Consider the following 20,366-nt stretch of genomic DNA (forward strand, 5'->3'; position numbering starts at 1 on the left):
CCCTGATTTCCATAGTGTAAATAATCCCACCATGGCCAATTTCAACTACCAACTGATAATGTGGGCCTAGGAGTTGGGAAGAGATAAGCACATTCTGGACTCACAAGTCACTACTGATCCCGACCAGGGGCATAAACCCAAAGTAAGGGACTTTGTGCAAAGTGACTACCTTGTAGTCTTCAAAAATGTGAAAACCATGTAACTTGAGTAAAGGCTGATGTCTGCTCCAGAATGAAGGAGACTAGAGAGAAATGACCACTGTGTGCAGCGCATGATCCCAGATTAGAGCTTCTGGAGAAGGAACAAGGCTATTAATAGGGACAATCAGCAGAATTTAAATGGGGTCTCTGAGTGAAAGACATGTGGGAGTTCTTTGCACTGCTCTCTCAACTTTTCTGTAAGTTTGAAATTGTTTAAAAATAAAATCGTATCTTTTCAAAAGTACAATTGATTTGTACCCGATTAGGACATTCTGGAGTTGAGCATAGGGAAAATGCTGAAAGGACAAAGAGCTGGGAGAGCTAAATTCCAATTAATGTAGGTAAAGAGGGTTAAAGCCCATGACTGCTCTGGGTGATGTCTAGTGCTGCTTCGCTCATAGTGACATTAACAGTTGAAATTAAGAACCTCACAGAATAATATTTATTTCTCAAAAGGAACATAGGTTACCAAGACTCAGATGCTTAATTACCCATTCCCTTGTTTTAGAGCATAAAGATACTATGGAAAGGCAGTGGGACTGAGAGATTTACTTAAAATACTAATATTGTAAAATTCTACTTAGACTATTTTTTAAAGGGAAGCTACTTCATTTAAATCAACTTTAAAAAATGTACAAAAGTAAATTAAAGCAAGGTGAAGAGCATTTTGGTTTTAAAATAAGCATATACTTCTAAATCATCATTCTCTACCAAAAATAAAAAACAGGGAAGAGGGCGCTTGGGTGGCTCAGTCAGACATCCATCCTGAGCTCTTAATTTCAGCTCAGGTCTTGATCTCAGGGTCATGAGTTCAAGCCCTGTACTGGGCTGTTTAAAAAAATAAATGAAATAAAATTAAATTAAAAACAGGGTAGAGAGAAGCTGGTGTCAGGAATTAAAACACTGCAGTGTAGAAAAAAAATGGTACTTCTTAGTATTATCCACAAAAAAATCTACCTTTTGACAGCTACACTGAATGCATGTAATACACTCATTTAGTAAAAGCAGAGTTAACAATTTTTGCTTAAATCAACCCAAACACCATGAGTCACAGGCACGTGGGCAGTGAGGTTAGTACTGCCTTGAAAACAGGAGTCATACAAATCTACAGTGATCTTACTTATTCTGTGATAGAAGAAGTATTTCCTGCATTGGATTTTGAACAAAAAGCATTTGCAAAGACACAATGTGCAATTCCACTACCATGGCTAAGGCTTGCCATGTTTTGTAACTTCAGAGCTAATTCTGTAACTCGCCTACTGCATTAATCTTTGGCATGACCTGTGTAGAATTTTCTTTAAAGTATTATGCTTGCCATTCAGGAAGGATAGCTCTATGTCACAAATACACATAGGAGGAAATGACTTTTAGAAACTTAAGTAGTCTAATTAGTGTAGTTCCTTTGTGAGATGGATGATGATTTTGGTCTTGTCTGAAAAAATGCAAATAAATGTACAACCTGCACCATAAATAAATCATAAAACTGGATGTGTTTTTCAACATTGAAAACTTTAACTGAAGAGTTAATACAACTTTTAAAGAATTTACTAGCTTATGAAATCTCAAATGTATTGTATCAAACAGGAAAACCAGTATGTTTCTATTTGAAAAACCTCATCAGGGAAAGAAGCTGAGAGTATTTATTGGCGCTCTAGAAAATACTCAGGGGTATATCAATAGAGCCAACTGAAGATCATCCTTCCAGTACTAAAGGACATTAGAGAGTGGTTATGGGGAAAGTTAACAGTAGCAAATAACTCTTGTTCTAAAACATGGTATGAAATTTCTAGTCCTGCTCTCATTTCTACAAGGGAGCGGGGGGCTAGAGTAACAGAATGCATACTATCTATCTCAGATATAAGAAAATGACACAGGAGCCTACATATTACCATCACAGCTGTGTGCAGCTATGCATACACCTTGAAGATATGCTAACAAAGACTTTCAAAGACTTATGGGTTTGTATGTTTCCCTATGTATCCTCTACAACACCTAAGTTTGAGAGGTATGCACCAAATTATGTATTATGTACCAGATTTATGTATGGTACCCATAAATGTTCTAGAACTAGTCCAATTCTAAAACACAGTGGCTATAGCAACATTAATGAGTTATCTAGTAGTGGCATAAGTTATTTTTAAAAATCTGGGATATATGGACATTTACATGGTCTTCATCCTTGTCTATGGGAGACAGACTTCACCTAGTTTACTGTTTAAATGACTGAGCTATTTAAACTGCAGTCACTAAAAACCAAATTTTTAATCCCTGTACCAAAAATTTATGGTGGGACTACATACCACTCTTACTTACATTATATAGTATGCTCCATTATGGGAAGAAAGCCAATTTATTAAATCTTTAACATTCATTTAAGTGTTAAAAACATTCAATATGGAGGTTAAATGGGACAGCAATATTTAAGGTAGGTCGGTCAGGGGGCACCTGGGTGGTGCAGTTGCTTAAGTGTCCGACTCTTGGTTTCCGCTCAAGTCATGACTTTAGGGTTATGGGATCTAGCCCAGTGCTGGGTTCTGCACTCAGCACAGAGTCCGCTTAAGTGAGACTCTCTCTCCCTCTGCCCTTCCACTCCCCCCCACAAAAAATAAATCTTTTAAAAACAAACAACTCCCCCACCACCAAATACCCGCCAGTCTTTAAAAATAAATAAATAAATAAATAAATAAAGGCTAGGTCAGTTAGGCATGTGAGTTAACATGTGGCCTGGTTTTACTCTGGCATATGTCTCTAATCTGCCAAGTCAATTTATATTGACTGTTTTTCAGTGATATTGTGATGGTGAAATTAATCCTAAAGGACACGTAAAAAAAACAGTATCTGAATTCCAAAATAGGTATTACGCTGAAGAGATATACTATCTAGATATAATTCTTCCTACTCAATCTTTTTAGTAGATATTATAATTATGTTAATTTAAGACTATAATTCTTTAAAACTAAAGCACTAAATACTTAGGAAATATGGTTGATTTCTACATCTTTGTAACTTGATATTTTCTTTGGCTTTGTTTTCTCAGTTTCATAGAGTTCTTTTACATAAATACTATTTTTTTTCAAATGAGAAATATGTCCTGTTTAAAAAAATAGTTTTATCTTAAGAATGAAATGTACTTAGAAATTATAAATAGAGCCTTTCCAACTTAAAACACAGGATGTAAAAATAGTAGTTTTCATCCTAACATCTAGAAAACCGAAAGACACTATACACAAAGCTTAGACATTTGAGGGGCTATACATTTATTTTCGCATCGGTGTTGCTAATTCAGATACCTTAATGGAAGTATCCAGCTTTTCAATTTATTATCACCAGAAACAATTTTAAGTCTCAGCTGATCTTCCAGTTTAAGGCCTTTCTAATTTATCAAAAGTTGAAAGAACAAGACATCATCAAGATGTCAGAACTCAATTTAGAACTTCCAAAATTAACATTTTTCTTAAGATCTTTTTGTACCTAATATTTAAAACATTCTCATTCATATGCTAGCAAACCAGTTCCAAATGAAACAGCTGAAAATAGTACAACTTTAAAAACATTTAGATTATAAAGTTGTCACTTTAGAGAGAATAAATCCAAAAGGATTTAGCCATTACATTATCAATGACTGGTAGTCAAGGTCATTCTATAGCCCAAAGGAAGAAAATTGAAGTGTGAATCTCATTTGACTAAAGAAACACAGCAGAAATCCAAAGGCACTAAAACCTACTGATCTAGGGGCATTTTGAATGCTATGTAACAGAAGACAACAGAAACAACTAAATGATTCCCCCAAAGCAAAACACAGTCTCTGTGCTATTTATTTTATAACTGCTCATCTCATCAGAAAGTCTTGCGCTATGTGTGTAAGACACTGATTTTGCAGAGATAAAATTATCACATCCTACTGTCAGAAAAGAGAGCTATTTATTAAAAGAAAAAAAGACAGAATGCAATTCAAATTCAAAACAAAACACAACAAAATAAAACAAAACGTAAATGTTTTCTGGATGAAGAAGAGGTGGTTGGAATAGTCAGGGGATCCAATTTAATGCCACGTTATTTCAAACTATTAGGTTTTTGTGCAATTTCCCTCAAAATTACAAGCAATGAAAATACCCCAGGATACAACTGCTTAATTTTCCAATACATGACAAACTTGATCATAAAAGCACAATCACAAGGGGATGAAATAATGATATTAGGAGAGGAGTTAGCAAAAGTGTTCAAAATAGTTATGTGCAGTATCCCTTTTCTTGACTTATTAACTTAGCAACTTTTATCGTTCTACTCAGTTTACTCCGTATACTCAGTAGTTTGATCATACCATCTTAATATTTTTTACATTTATTACATGTCTATGTAAACTAATAACTCTGAAATGTTCTGCATTAACTTTCAAAATAATAATACAAGACTGAGTTAGGTTTATTTTTGCAGTTTGCCATTATTACATTTTCCTATTTGGTAAATGTTTACTGTGATACAAACTATACAAAAAGCCCAATTTGACCTATAGTGCCGATAAAAACAGAATACTCAATTTAATAGAAGTAAGGTGGTACTTGAGAAATCACAAAATAAATAAAAATCAAGAAATCCCAACTAGATATACTTTGATGTATACACACTCATGCTCACACAGGTATATTTACACAGATCCCAAAGTAAACTTTATGGTCTCTATTATTCCATTATCTATATATAGCATTATAATTTATCAAAACAAAATCCATAATGGGAATGTCATAGCTAAAGTCATTAATATTATATTACCTAAGACTGAAGTGCCAGAAAAGGGACAGTGCATCTCTATGCCATATAAAGCCTTGAATAAATACAAACCCTGATAAAAAGAAAGCGGCGTGCCAGAGATCTCGGAAGACAGCGCCCATGCTGTAAGAGGTGCTGGTACCGTGGCTCTGAGCTGCTCCCTCCTGTGTGTTATCTGTGGTGCTAGAACCATCTCCTTCCCTATGGACTTCCAAATGGGCTGCTTTTCTTAATTTCCTTGATCAGAAGAGATTAAGAGCAGAAGGTGGCTTTAAAATGTTAACAACCACTCTGTTGGTAGCACATTCAAAACTGTGACCAAACATAAAGACAGGAACTTTAAAACACAGTAAAATTCAGTTATTAACTGGAGAAAAGCTAACGCCAACATTAAGGTACATATTCAAGAGCAACTTCTATAAATGTTGGGTTATGGTTCCTTGTTCACACTGACAGGTGAGTGAACATTAGGTTGTAACGATATCATTGGACAGATTTTTACAAAGCATTTCTTCCCTATTTGAATGCCACTTATCTGCGGAAGAAGAAAGAAAAAAATTTAGACAGAAAGAATTACAATCTAACTGATCAACAATGCTATTTATCTAGTGTCGGTATTATCTTTTCACAAGGAGAAGGGCTTAAATCTCAACATCCCCAAACTGCAAATGTCGCAATCTCTTAGCAACCATATTCAAAGGAGGAATTGCTCCAAAAGACCCTTAAACAGAACTCCATTGTGCTGAGTGGCCAGAGAGACTTGCTATGCTTACTTAATCAAGAGACAATATTAAACAACTTTGAATAGTATTTAATAAACAGAATTTAGCTGAATTTTTTTTCCTGGCTATTGTTTTTGCTGAAGTATCTTGTAAGTACAAGATTTTGTAAGTAGAGGGAATTATCAGCAATTCCAGCTAATATATTCCCTACAATATCAAGTGCCTTGGAAATGAGCTTTAGGAAAGAAAACAAAAACAGGTATGTGGTCTCATAATGGCCGTGAAGCAAACACATAAACTAAATCATTTGGTAGCTAAGCTTCCTGGTCTATTTGGAAGAGTGACTTTACAAGATAACATTTTCTTCGAGTCAAGAACAATCCTAGATTCAAATTACACAAATCCACAAAAGGGCTGCTTTTAAAAGAGTACCTTCTTCTTTTACCCCCTGCACTGAGAGGGGGTTTTGGTGTTCTTGTTGACACAATCTGGCAGTGCACAGTTCCCAGGAGCAGCATCAGCCATATTGGCCCAATCACTTCCGTCAGAGGTATGCTATGTGGGCTAGAAGCGGAACAGAATAACACTACTGCAGCAACTACAAAGAGGGAAAGAAAATATGTTTAATTATAGATCTGACAGTCACCTCTTCAAAACGTTAAAAACTGTATTAACATTGCTTCTTTCAGATTACTTTTCTAAATTTAAATTAGTTAAAAACATTACTGCAGACAAGCTCTTTCAGACTATTTTTTTGTTTGCCACTGGCTAACCACAGTATTCGGTAATAAACTCCTGGAACAAGATAACATCCAACACAGTCTCTAAAGCACACATTTTTATGCTGCAATGAAAACCAGCTGCTATGAGTCCAAGGGCATTCCTGATAAGATCACAGACAATCAAAAGAACCACTAACCTCAAGTGCACTTAATTGCTTTGTTTTACAAACACGGAAATCTATGGTAGGTGTGTAATAAGGCTATAAAGAGCTTCTTTTCAAATAGAGATTTATCTGCTCAGAAATAACAACATAACTTTACTTGGGTAAATTCTTCAGGGAAGCGAGTAAACACTCACCAATGCTAAGACTACCACAGGAAGAAGAGATCTTGTTTTTGCTTGCTCAGCATCCTTTATACTTTCCAGACCGACCTTATGTCTATCTTTTGGGAGCCTGCCTCCTTTATCTGTCAATCAAATTGTCGTATTTCTCCCACTTTAGGGACAGATGTGTGATCTAGCCTTACCAGGGTCTTAATTGTGGGCACAGGAATTAATAATGAAATGGGCATGTAACCTTAGCAGGACCAATCAGAATCTTTTTCACAGATTAATAGAGGTAGTTAGAAAGGTCCTTCTCCCACATCACAAACAGTAAGGACTACAGAAATATGAAGTTGCCAGGGGCCACATCAGCCACCTCCTTAAGAGACATGAGACCAGCACAATGAGAATAAAACACCAGTATAAAAAGTGAAGATATCATCTGAGCCCCTAGATCCAGCGATGCTTGAACACAGGGCCTAGGAGATCCTAATTCTGTTTCAGGACAATTGGAGAATTTGAAAATTATATTTTTGTGCATTTTGTTAGGTGTGATTATTGTAATGTGCTTATGTAAGGTGCATTATTTTGAAGAGATGCATGTCGATGTATTCAGGAGTAAAACATCATGATGTATGTAATTTACTTTAACAAGTTATATTAAGTACATATTCTAAAATACAATAATTTAATTAAAAAGATGGGCATATGCTATTTAGAACAACTATGTAACATGTAAATCAGGACTCTTTTGAGAGTGAAAGGAGAGTTGTTAATAAAAGCACAAGGACAACACAAGTAGATTTGGACACTTGGACAGTCCCAAGCAAACTGAATAAATGGCTATCCCAGTTATTGTTTTTGTAGTAGTCTATCTAGTTTTCTGGGTTTTTGGAAAATTTTCATGATCAGTGGCATAAACAAAAACAACACTTTTTACAAAAGCTAGCTTGCATTTGGGTTTTTTAAAAAAATTTATTTATTTATTTGACAGAGAGAGATCACAAGTAGGCAGAGAGGCAGGCAGAGAGAGAGGGGGAAGCAGGCTCCCCGCTGAGCAGAGAGCCCAGATATGGGGCTCAATCCCAGCACCCCGAGATCATGACCCGAGCTGAAGGCAGAGACCCAACCCACTGAGCCACCCAGGCGCCCCTTGCATTTGGTTTCTGCCACCTGCAACTGAAAGGATCCTGGTCTACCATACCACGATATAAACTTCAAATACCAGCTCATCTCCTCACATGTGTTAAAAGGTATCATAAACACAACTACTCAGCTTTATGTTCTCTTGAATAATAAGTTCCTTTAAAAAGAAAAAAAAAAGACTTAAATTTTTTAAAATGCCAATCATCTTTATGAATTACCCAGGAATGTAACTCAAAAATCTCTGGTTGTTCTATAAGAGTCCAGAATTTTGAAAACTCTAGTCTGTTGTTTTTAATATGAACTCTGATGCGACCTTTATTAAATCCCTTTACCTTTTTGAGCCCTGGTTTATTTTTTTGTACAATAAAATAGGATATAGGTACCATAAATTCATGTGAGGTAATACATACAAAACACTTTGAGGGCACCTGGGTGGCTCAGAGGGTTAAGCCTCTGCCGTTGGCTCAGGTCATGATCCCAGAATCCTGGGATCGAGACCCACATCAGGCTCTTCTGCTCAGCGGGGAGCCTGTTTCCTCCTCCTCTCTCTCTCTCTCTCTACCTGCCTCTCTGCCTACTTATGATCTGTATCTGTCAAATAAATAAAATCTTTAAAACAATAAACAACAACACTTTGAAAAGCTTCTTACAGAAGTGAATGTGTACTTAACACTGGCAAATAGTACTTTTATTTGCTATCATTAACTAAACTATCTTTAAAAAGAAGGGGGATGCAAATGCAACTTAAGAGGTTCAGAGTTTCAGGGCATCTTGGTGGCTGAGTGGGTTAAGCGTCTGCCTTTGGCTCAGGTCATGATCCCAAGGTCCTGGGATCAAACCCCAGATTTTCTCCCCCTCCCTCAGCTGCTCCCCCTACTTGTGTTCTTTCTCTGTCAAATAAATGAATAAAATCTTAAAAAGCAAAAAAAAAGAGGTTCAGAGTTTCCTGGGGCGCCTGGATGGACCCAGTGGGTTAAGCCCTTCACTCTTGATTTCAGCTCAGGTCATGATCCCAGGGTTCTGGGATCAAGCCCGGCATTGGGCTCCATGCTCAGCAAGGAGTCTGTTTGACATTCTCTCTCTTTCTCTCCCTCTACCCCACCCCCCACAACTCTCCCTCTCAAATAAATACATAAATATTAAAAAAAAAAAAAAAAGAGGTTGAGTTTTGGGCACAAACAAGAACATCTTAAAGAACTTCAGATTTTGTATAACCTCTTTCTGGTTATTTATCTGTATTCTTTCAGCCCTATCAACACCATCCTCTGATGGGGCTGGGAACCAACAAACCGTATTTTGTATCTTAACAGGAAGTTGTTATATTCTGTAAAATTCTGCCAGTAGAAAGCATCAGGAAAAGGTGGGGGCAGGGGAGCAACTTTATTTCTCCCCCTTTTTTTTTTCCTGGTTGTGCCTGTATCCATATCCCTTCTGTGGCCTCAGTTCCTAAGACAGTGGTTCTGGTATAACCTCCCACCTGTTGTTCCCCTTTAAGTGAAGGGTTACGAAGAAATCATTCACTTCTCTTATATACTGTTAAGTTATACTTTTTGATCATTTAATGAAGTCCAATGAACTAGACAGAACTACTGAAGATTTTTGCTGGGCAGTACTTCTACAGATTCCTCTAAGAGCTCAATTAAGACAAAATGTTTTATTAGGCATGAAAGTTCCAAGGCAGGACTTCACATACTGGTCAAGCAGAACTCTAGGGATAATCATCAGAAATATAAGATATCTGAAGTTTAATTTTTACGTCAATCTTTGAGATTTAGTGGAAGATGTTAGGCACTGGGAGTAGTAAGACAAATAAGACCACAGTCTCTGCTCACTGCCTCTCCTCAATTTAGAAAAAAAGAGGGACACATAAAGGAACAAAATACCTATAATATAGACTGAATTATTCCCCCCACCCTATTCATACGCTGATGCCCTACAGTGTGTATATGGATGTAGTAAAGGTTGAATGAAGTCATAAGGATGGAGCCTTAGTCCGATTGGGCCATTGTCCTTTTAAGGCAAAGAGATACCAGAGATCTCGCTCTGCTCACACATAGCGGGAAGACCATGTGAGGACACAGTGAGCAGGCAGCCATCCACAAGTCAGTAAGAGAGACTCACCAGACACCAATCTGATGCCACTCTGATCTCAGACTTCCAGACTTTAGAACTGTAAGAAAATAAATCTCTGCTGCTTAAGCAACACAGTCTATGGTATTTTGTTATGGCAGCCCAAGCAGACTAATAAAATACCTATGAAGAGTGCTATATATTGGGAGGGTGGATAGGAAAGGATTCTCAAAGAAGGTGGCACCTGATGCCTAGTCTGAGAGAAGAAGTAGATGCAGATTAGGTAAATATAAGGGAAGAAGGCCACTCAAAAAAGGGGCACATTCCAAGGCAGACAGAATTAAAACACACACACACACACACACACACCACAAACAACACAAAAAAAAAGAGCAAAGAGCTAATTTAGCCTGGTAAAACCTGGGGAGAGATTCAACAAGGGACAGACTAAAAATGTGGCTTTCCTCTTGAAGGCAACAATAACTAGGAAGAGATTTAGACCTTAAGTGGCTAGTTTGAATTTCCAATTTAAAAGGTAAAAGGACAGAAGGTAGAAGACATAAGGGCTCTTGGCAGTAATCTGGTGAGAAATGACATAAGCAAAAAGCATAAATGGAGTTGAGAATACATAGCTGAGATACTTAAAAGGCACGTAATTGAAATAAAAAACTATACACAGTTATACGAAACCAAATCTGACTGCACATGATTCCTTCTAGCTCTTAGGAGAAAGGTGGGATAGAGAATGAGGTAATTCAGAGCACTGCACCCTACTTTTCTATGCAAAAATGTGGAGGCATAGGGGTTTCGAGCAGTACCAGCAGATTCCTGGGGTCATTAAGGCTCATATCATTTTGTCACTGGCTGTGACTCGAAGCAGGTTAAATCACTTCTTTGATTTGGTAGAAGAATATTCAGTGTTCACCACTTAGGAACACTTACAATGTCAAACTTTGGTTCTGAAATGAAAAATATCTTTTTCATGTCTGATCTAACCTGTCTTTCTTATTTAACATAGACATGCCAGTAAGTAAATTTCTGACACAATATATGCACTCTAGTTACAATGGAAACTAGTCATTATAATAGCAAAAGACAGCAAAAAGCTTAAATGTCCAACACTGATATAGCACAGAATATTTTACAATAATTTAAAAATGTATTTTTAAGACTCTGATACTTGTGATGACATAAGGCAAGAAAATATAAATTTTTATACAGAATTATCTCAACATTTAAAAATGTTGCACAGTAAACTGAAAGGCAAGATTTTGGGTAGGTAAATTTAAAAAAAAATTTTTTTTCCTACATTTTCTAAATTTTCTGCAAAGAATATTTATCATTTCTTTAATTAGAAATAAACACATAGTCTCTCTACTGATAAAAATCACAAACCTTCAGAGTTTACTCCCTTTTATGTATATAAGATGTACCCTGGCTTAAAAGAAACTTTACCTAAATAAATGTCTATAGGTTTTACTACATTTTCATTTACTTAAAAGACATTTATCTGAAAAAAGAAAAGATATTTATCTTTTTACTTAAGAGTTTGTTGATAAAACATATTTAAATAATCATTCAGGATTACAATCATGTTTTTAAAAAAGCAAGACATTAGAATGACTGAAAGGGTAACCACTAAATTAAAATCACCGTTTTTATTAGAGCGCAGGGATGTGAGTGGTGTCTTCCTCAGGCCTCCGAGCGCTCTCCAGCATCATATATTATGCATTATATGCTGTGGCTCTGACTCGGCACCCGAGTGCGTCCGTGCTGGTAGGCAGCATGCTGGGACTGTTGAGCATGTCGCTCCGCAGTCAGACTGCTTAGACTTGAATATGGACTCTCCTGCACCTGCAGACTATGTGACTTTGGACCCTCATGTCCTTCGGATCCCATTCTATCAGTTAGGCGGAACACCAGTACCTATACTTCCCTGCATGGTGGTTGTGAGAATTAAACAAGAATCTGAAGAGCACTCAGAAAATGGTGTATAGATTCTCCGTAAAGAATGAGGATAGTCCAGAAGACAAAGGTTAAAAGAAAAAAGAAACCATGGCTGAGACAGGAAAAATGAACTCATACAGCTTGTATAAAAAAGACTGGTGGTAGGTATATGTGGTATGTATGTGCATTTGAAGAGACTTTCTAATTGTTCAATACCTCTCAATCTGTATTTTTCTTTAGCCATCCACAGATTCTAATTTTCATTAAATTATACTGGAAAATAACTGCTTTGTTTTCTCAAACATTTTTAATACCAAACCGTATCTTATTAAACTTATTAAATGAAATATCACAATCAATGTGTATCTTCACACTTAGTATAATTAGTATATGTTTTTTAAAAAGCCTTAGTAACTCTAAATACATAACACCCTGGAAGTTAAAAGCAAAATGAATTTCTATCACTTAATTATACCTTGCAGAAGATAAAGGACAAGAAGCCAGAAAAAGATGACTTTTGATGTTACTTGTAACCACCACCGGAAGAAAAAGGGGAAAAACACAACTCGAACAATTCCCTTTCTAGTCAGAGAAGTCCAAGGACTTTCAGGTTTTGCCTTTGCAAATGCAGACCCTGGAAAAAGTAAAATAAAATGACATAGTACATTTATCATTCTTTAATTTCCTTTGAGAAAAAATTTCAATATCTGAAGAAAAACTATGTGTAATTTTATTTTGCATTACACTGTGAGAAATGCCCAATTTGGGGTATTCAACACATTTAAAAACATTCCTCATGCTATCATATTAACTCAGGTACTCTGAAAAAACAATTTTTAACTGAAATAACAGCAGAATTTCTCCCACATATTTTATAAATATAAGACAATGTTCAAATGTCAGTTTCAATTAGGAATTAAAAGTTACTTTAAAAGAAAAAGTTACTTTCATTTTTATAACCAAGCCATATAGCTTGCTAGGCAAACACAAGCTGGTTTTCTTTTCTTTTTATTATTTCTTAGCCCGATCTTTAGTGGTAGTAAAGACTAGTCAATGGTATTTAAATACCTCCATTATCTCTTTCTTGTACAAGTCCTGCCTTCACTTACGCTCACATTGCTTTTATTCCTACAAACATATATCTAACCCACTTTGAATTCTCTTCCTTCAAGGTCAATTTCTAATTGCATTAAGCTTTAATTTATTCAAGACTCACCTCTTACAAGATCAACATCTATGAGGTCTGGTTTCACATGTGCTGTTTTCTTTGGTTTATTCCTTAAACCCTATAATATATTAAAGTAGAACTGGTAAGAGAGTAGATCTTAGAAGTCCTTATCACAAGAAAAAAAAAATCTTTTTAACTGTGTATGGGGATGGATGTTCACTACTTATTGTGGTATCATTTCTCAATACATACATATCTCAACATATACAAATATCAAATATGGAATCATGCTGAATACCTAAGAGTAATATAATCCTATATGTCAATTATACCTTAATAAAAAAAATAGTATTGGAATTCAATAGATGTATTTTAAAGTCCAGACTAATACAAAATAATCAAATTCTAAAGATTTCAACTAAAAAAAAACTTTATGGAATATACTGGAGAAAAACATAAAACATGACTTCTTTGTTACAACTGGAACATAAGTGTAGTATTTTAATACATTTTATTATTTCCCAAAAGGATCAATTTAGGGATGTGTGGACAGGGGAGGGCTGTTTATTACTGAAAGCAAAATTCTAGAACAAAGACTATCTCTACAACCCAATCTGGATGTGCGGTCTGAGACGGTCCATGAGACTGTGTGGGCCCAGGTTTGCACAGGAGTGTGTGTTGAGGCTGACTGGGGGAGCAGGGGCCCTGAGAGGCCCTCAGGGGTGATGCTGAGGACGCTGCTGCAGGAAGCAGTAGCTCACAAAGCTGGGGACAGACAGGGATGCAGACTTCTCAGCTGATGCCAACATGTGGGGGTGGTATTAGCTGAGACCCAGAGAGGATGATGCATACCTCAGGATCACCACTATGTTCACATGCCAAGCACTAAGGAGACCATGATACCACCTAATCACCTTAGAACTTAGACGCCATGCCCAGGCGAAGGAGGAGGGAAAAGCGGAAGTCACAAATTGAATTAGTTTAAACTCGGAATTATTGAACACTAAGGTTAAGTTTCTGCCACCAGTGTACAGAGTGGGAATAAGGGTAGAGATCAAAATCATTGAACACACACACACACACACATACACAAAACTAGGATGTTAAGAATTGGAAGGGCTTAGGCTAAATTCCTCCAGAAGCCGAGTGCTGAGATATGAGACACGGTGTTTAGATGATCTGTTTACTATTCATTCAATTAATCAAGTAACTGAGCAGTAAATTCTATTTGGTCCTGATCCAAAAAACGATGACCCCTAAGGTAAAAATTTAGTTAAGTACTGTTTGCATCCAAAACAAAGAAGAGGAGACTATTTGAGCTCAGAATTAACTGAAATGTTTAAACCAAATGCACCCTGAAATCAAGAAGCAATGAACTGTTGAACCCTTTCAAATAGTCTGTCCATGTGAAGTTGAAAACTACTCAGGAGGTACAAAAAAACAAGAGAAAAAAAGAGGATAGAAGACATAGTCATGGTAGTTTTATATATAGTCAGCCCTCATATACATATTCTTTATTTGCAAATTTATTTTATTCCCAAATCAATATTTGTTGCACTTTTGTAGTCATTTGCAGATATGCACGAAGTTAAGAGTGGCAAAAAATTTGAGTCACCCAATGTACACACTCCCAGCTGCAGTCAAACAAGGCAACAATCTGCCTTCTTATTTCAGCTCTCATGCTGAAAATAAGTATCCCTTTCACAGTCAATTTCATGCTGGGTTTTGCTTTTTTTGTACTTCTTGTTGGTAATTTTGTTGTTTAAAAATGGACCTCAAGCACAGTACTGAAGTGTGGTCTGGTGGTCTAGTGTTCCTACGTGTAAAGAAGGCTGTGATGTGCCTCACTGAGAAGATGTATGCTAGATGGGCTATGTTTGGGCTTGAATTACAGTGTCATTGGTCATGAGTTCAGTTGTTAATGCAGCAACAACATCTATTAAACAAGGTGTCTTTCAACAGAAACATACATAAAACAGGGATATGTACTGATCACTTGATGAAAGTGTGACTAGAGGTGGAGAAATGGTCAGTATCTGCTAATTCAGTGTTCATGCTAACTTTATAGAACTAACTCCTGTGAATTAATGAGACCTGATTGCATCTGTACTTCATTTCCCATTTTAATTCATGATAAAGTGGCTCGCAGACTATGAATCATCCCTAGTATTTTGCAAAGTGGAAAAGCAATTCTGATAATACATACATGTAAAAACAAAATTTCATTAATAGAGAACTATTTAAATTTGGTATGAAATTTGAGATTTAACCTTTATTACTGCCAACATTTTTTAACAGTACTACATATTTTGATTTACTTCTTTTATACATTATTTTTCACATAATTTGAAAATAATCTTATTACCAATGTTTTATGACAAATCTGAAGCTTAATTTACTGCTGTATACCTAAAATTTTTATCAGGTTGTTTAAAGAACTTAAAGTTCTTATGAGGGGAACAGTAAATTAACTTGATTTATGCAATTGTGTTGTTTTTCAACATGTTCATTCTTCTTGACCTTTTTCATATGTGGTTCATTTCCTATTTAATATTTTATTAAAACTTTAGTTTGAGCTACATTGTAGAGTCACAGCACAATTGCCGGTTTTATTTATTTATTTATTTATTTATTTATTTATTTATTTTGAGAGAGAAAGTATGTGCACATGAACAGGGGGAGGAGGAGGTAGAAGGAGAGGGAGAACGCGAATCTTAAACAGGCTCCATGCCCAGCAGAGACTGACATAGGGCTCAATTTCACAACCTTAAGATCATGACCTGAGCCAAAAATCAAGAGTCAGACACTTAACTATTTATTTATTATATTTTTTCCTAATTGCCAGCTTTGATAAAACTCACCTTCACAGTAACATATCAGAATATTTTAGAGAGTTTAAAATATGAAAAACAAAGAAAAACTTCACTGATAAATCTTCTAACATTAATGATTTTAAACACAAAAGATATTAGCACCCATATGTAAGCATTTGTAAGATCTGATTTTAATTATGTAGATATTTTAAGCTGGAAAATTTTAAGTTGGTTTAGACTACACTATATTCATGCAAAATGGCATAGCTTTCAGGACTATCATTACTGACCATCAAAAAGTTTACATGAACAAACAAAAAATGAAAACTAAGTTCAAAAGAAAAGATTTTAGCAACTACTGACTTAACTAGAAACAATCAGGCACTATAAATATAATTAATCTCCAAGAAATCCAAGTAATATATTCTTTATTGAATATATATACACTTAAACTCTTAGAGTACATTCCTATGGCAAAATAACACAAATTGCATGAAGTTTTGAAGTTTTTTAAATCTGTAAGTACACAGATAATGTTGAGTCAAAAAGCTTTTAACAGCAGTTTAAATTTAGAAAGTACTTCTGTTCAACGATGCAGATGTCCCATGGATGGAACTATTATAATACTGCAATTCCACCAAAGGACATAACCATCAGTTTCACTTCCCAGAAATCCTATTTAGTTTCCCCATCCTGTTTTTCCTCTATAATGATTTTAAATAGCATGGTTCTTTTTTACTGAAGCCTTATAACACTAGTAAGTACTAAAACTGGGGGAAATTCCATTTACTTTTAAATTTGGGTCAAGGTGAACAGAAAATGGAAGTTTTCGGTTATAATTTCTAAAATGTTTAAGAAAAAAAATAATTTGCAACTTAGAAAAAACTTTAGCAATATCAACTAAGGTCTTCAATTTAAAAAAATAGACATTTCCAAGGAATATATTCTCATGGCTTTCTTTGGTTTCTTTAGTTGCTGCTCACTGCTGTGACAGTAAGAAAGGACAAACTCAATGCATTCTGTATAGTGTTTTCTAAGGATAAGGTACAGTGTTTTGGGTTTCTTTTAAAATCAAATATTAATATGAACAGACCACAGTTGTATCTCTATCTTCCTTAGAATAAATGCAAAATTATTTTACACTATAAACAGTTTGCCTCCACAAGGGAATGTTTTAGGCTTATCAATAAAGTGACCCCTTTACTTAATCCAAAATAATAAGAGTAAGCTTTAATACTGCTCTTACTTCTTCACTTACTATTACAAAATGCTATCTTTAAAGGGAGACATACTTCAGAAAAAAAATTACAGTTCTTAGCCTTCTCCAAGTTCACCCTGTCAGTGCATCAAGGAACGGCTAACATAACCCTCCGTTACCCTAACTTCTATTTAGGCATTAAAATAGTTCTAAAAGTGAGGAATGTAGTATTTTCTGATGAGAGGCTTAAACGGTTTCAAGGCTTCTTATAAACCTGCACGCTGCTCTTCGCTTGCCTGAGTATCCTCACTCTGCACGATATTCTTGCCATACTACTGTCTCATGGATCTCTTACCTCCTTCCCTTTTATCTCTTCCTTACCTATCCATCAAATGTTGTTTCCCAGTGTTCTGTTCTCAGCCTCTTCCTGTCATCAGCCAGTGTAAATGTCACTCCTACAGTTGTATTGATATAATGTGTTATAATAAATGTGTATAGCACACATATACATACTGATATACACACACTTTCATATCGAGGACTCCCAAATCTCCCTCCCAAGTACCACCTGAGTATTTCTAACGCACAATTTACAAATCTGCTCCTCTTCTAGTATTTCCCACCAAGCCTGAGTCAAGTTTCTAAAACACAAATTTAACCAGGTAACTTTTTCTGTTTAAAATCCTTCAATGTCGCCCTCATGATTTTCCAGATTATGTCCAGACTCTCCCAGGTGAGGCAGTTAAGCCCCTGCACAATCTGACTCCCATTTTCCTTTCTAGATTCACGTCCAACCACCCCAATCTCCTTCCTCCATCCAACCTATTACCAGTCAAGCTCCTTGAGGATTCCTCAGTCAGTCCTGTTCCTTCTTTCCTGCATGTTTATTTTCATACGCTCTTCATTTTGTCTGGAATGTTTTCCTCATTCTCCCCAATGTTTGTCAAACTCAGCTCATGAATCACTTCCTCTGAAAATCTTTCCTAACCTCCTCAGGGCTGCTTCCCCCTGCACTCCCCAACAGAGACCTAAACTGAATTGATCTCATTTGTAATTATGAATCTCATCTACAAATTATAATCCATTCCATCTTTCCCATGATTTAATCCTGTATTTAACACACAGCAGGTGCTTACAGCAACTTACATTCTTCCCAAAAATAGTTTAAAGATTAAAACTGACCAATGGCAAAGAATCTTGCTCTTTATTATAGATGACTAAGTTGTTTAAACACGGAGATTTTTTTTTGACAGATTTTTAAGAAACTATAGACACAGGTTTCCAATCTAACATAAACCTTATCATACAAAATAGAAAATGTCAAGCCACTGAAATAACATTCTCTGGGCTCAGATTAAATTTAGCTCGTGCAGGAACACACAGATTAGTATCATCTATGCAAATGAAAAATATAACTCTTATTATCAAAAAGGAGCAATTGCTAAGAAACAGAACAAGTTTAGTAAAAAAATAGTTTTCATGCTAGAAAGGTAGCCTATGAGAATGTCTTATCAGCATAAGTGATTACATGTTCAAGAAGAAACCACCTACTACAAAAACATTTCTATTAATGCTTTACGTTCCTAAGTTCTTCTTAAAAATAACCAACTCTTCAGCGGCTCTACCTGCGTCCAAATCATTCTGTTAGTAGCACCAAAAGCAGATCTCAATGAAGCAGAGCAGCATTTGACAGGACCACTCAGGCGGGAAAAGTCCTGAAACACTTACCAGTTTAATAAACTGTACAGAGCAATGACAGCATCAAAGGGGAGGAAAAGCAAACTAGAAGTATAAGGTGACAAGTGAAAGGGGAAGAGAGCTGATAAAAAATAATCATTAGAAAATAGTTTTAAAAAGAACAGAGGATACTAAAAAGCAAAAAACAAAACAAAACAGAACAAAAACAAACAAAAAAACCCATCAGAGGTAAAGACACATGACTCCACCAGCATAAGAGTTTACCTCTGTATTTAAAAGTTTGGAGGGGCGCCTGGGTGGCTCAGTGGGTTAAAGCCGCTGCCTTCGGCTCAGGTCATGATCCCAGGGTCCTGGGATCGAGCCCCGCATCGGGCTCTCTGCACAGCGGGGAACCTGCTTCCCTTCCTCTCTCTGCCTGACTCTCTGCCTACTTGTGATCTATGTCTGTCAAATAAATAAATCTTAAAAAAAAAAAAATAAAAGTTTGGATAGAATAACTAATATTTACACCTTAAAAGTGTATGGGAAGATAAAAGACAAAATGTGGTTAACAATCAATTTATAGAACTATGTTTCAGAATATATGAAATGAAATAAACTTACCTTGATTTCTCTTTGCTCGACAGATTTTTCCCATATTTGTTGATCATATGCTCCAATCTATGTAAATAAATAAAATACAACACTGCATTAAATGATCATTGTTGGTACCTGTCCAATAGCTATAACTCTGCTTGCATTATAAACAACTCCGTGTTCATTCAGCACCAAGTACGTTCAGCTTTGTCTCAGACTTCCGGGATCAATATTGTATTGCAGTAGTTCTCAAAGGTACAGTTTCAGGACCAGCAGTTTTAGCATCACCTGGGAACTTGCTGAAAATGCCAACTCTGGCCTCACCCCAGAGCTGCTCAGTCATATGGCTGTGGCCCCAACTATCTGCGTTTTAAAAATTCCTCTATATGATTCTGATACACTATTAAAGTTTGAGAACCACTGCCCTAAGGGAATCCTTTATTTAAAATAAACATAGCTCTGGTACCTCCAAAAAAAACTACCAATAATAAATCCTATGGAGTTATTTTTAAAGAAAATACAAATGGGGGCACCTGGGTGGCTCAGTTGGTTAAGCAACTGCCTTCAGCTCAGGTCATGATTCTGGAGTCCTGGGATCAAGTCCCACATTGGGCTCCCTGCTTGGCAGGGAGTCTGCTTCTCCCTCTGACCTCTTCCCTCTCATGCTCTCTTTCTCTCTCATTCTCTCTCTCTCTCTCTCAAATAAATTAAAAAAAAAAAAACTTTAAAAAAAGAAAATACAAATGTTCTACAGAATTAAAAATCCATAAGCATAGAGATCAAAATTACTACTTGGCTTACAGTTTAAACTAGAAAATAAAGTCTTGAAAGTGATTGAAGACACAGGGTGAATATCGAGAAGTAGAATTGCTTTTAGCTTCTATGCCCGTCACTCAGATGCTGTAAAGTTCTCTTCACCTGGGCAGGATGAACAAACCATTCTTACTGTCTGTCTCTAAGTTCTTTGCTGTTAACACATACTGTCTCCAGTGTCCAACGGGACACTGAAGTGGG

The 20,366-nt window shown here is 36.1% G+C and overlaps 1 protein-coding gene across 7 annotated transcripts in view; it reads right to left on the reverse strand.

The window, feature by feature from the left end:
• PHTF2 (putative homeodomain transcription factor 2) overlaps window positions 1-20,366 on the reverse strand; it is a 119,971-nt gene that overhangs the window by 35,737 nt on the left and 63,868 nt on the right. For 3 of the 7 annotated variants that reach the window (XM_032873273.1, XM_032873269.1, XM_032873270.1), the window contains exons 3-8: window positions 19,380-19,436; window positions 18,807-18,818; window positions 13,116-13,185; window positions 12,375-12,533; window positions 6,122-6,287; window positions 5,040-5,204 (exon numbers count right to left, since the gene is read on the reverse strand). In XM_032873273.1, coding sequence (XP_032729164.1) covers window positions 5,040-5,204; window positions 6,122-6,287; window positions 12,375-12,533; window positions 13,116-13,185; window positions 18,807-18,818; window positions 19,380-19,436 — 629 coding nt within the window. The remainder of the gene's footprint in view (window positions 1-5,039; window positions 5,205-6,121; window positions 6,288-12,374; window positions 12,534-13,115; window positions 13,186-18,806; window positions 18,819-19,379; window positions 19,437-20,366) is intronic. The other 4 variants (XM_032873274.1, XM_032873272.1, XM_032873276.1 and 1 more) reach the window with 2 other exon arrangements.

Source organism: Lontra canadensis, unplaced genomic scaffold, assembly GCF_010015895.1.
Source record: "Lontra canadensis isolate GAN:19392208 unplaced genomic scaffold, GSC_riverotter_1.0 scaffold48, whole genome shotgun sequence".
NCBI lineage: Eukaryota > Metazoa > Chordata > Mammalia > Carnivora > Mustelidae > Lontra > Lontra canadensis.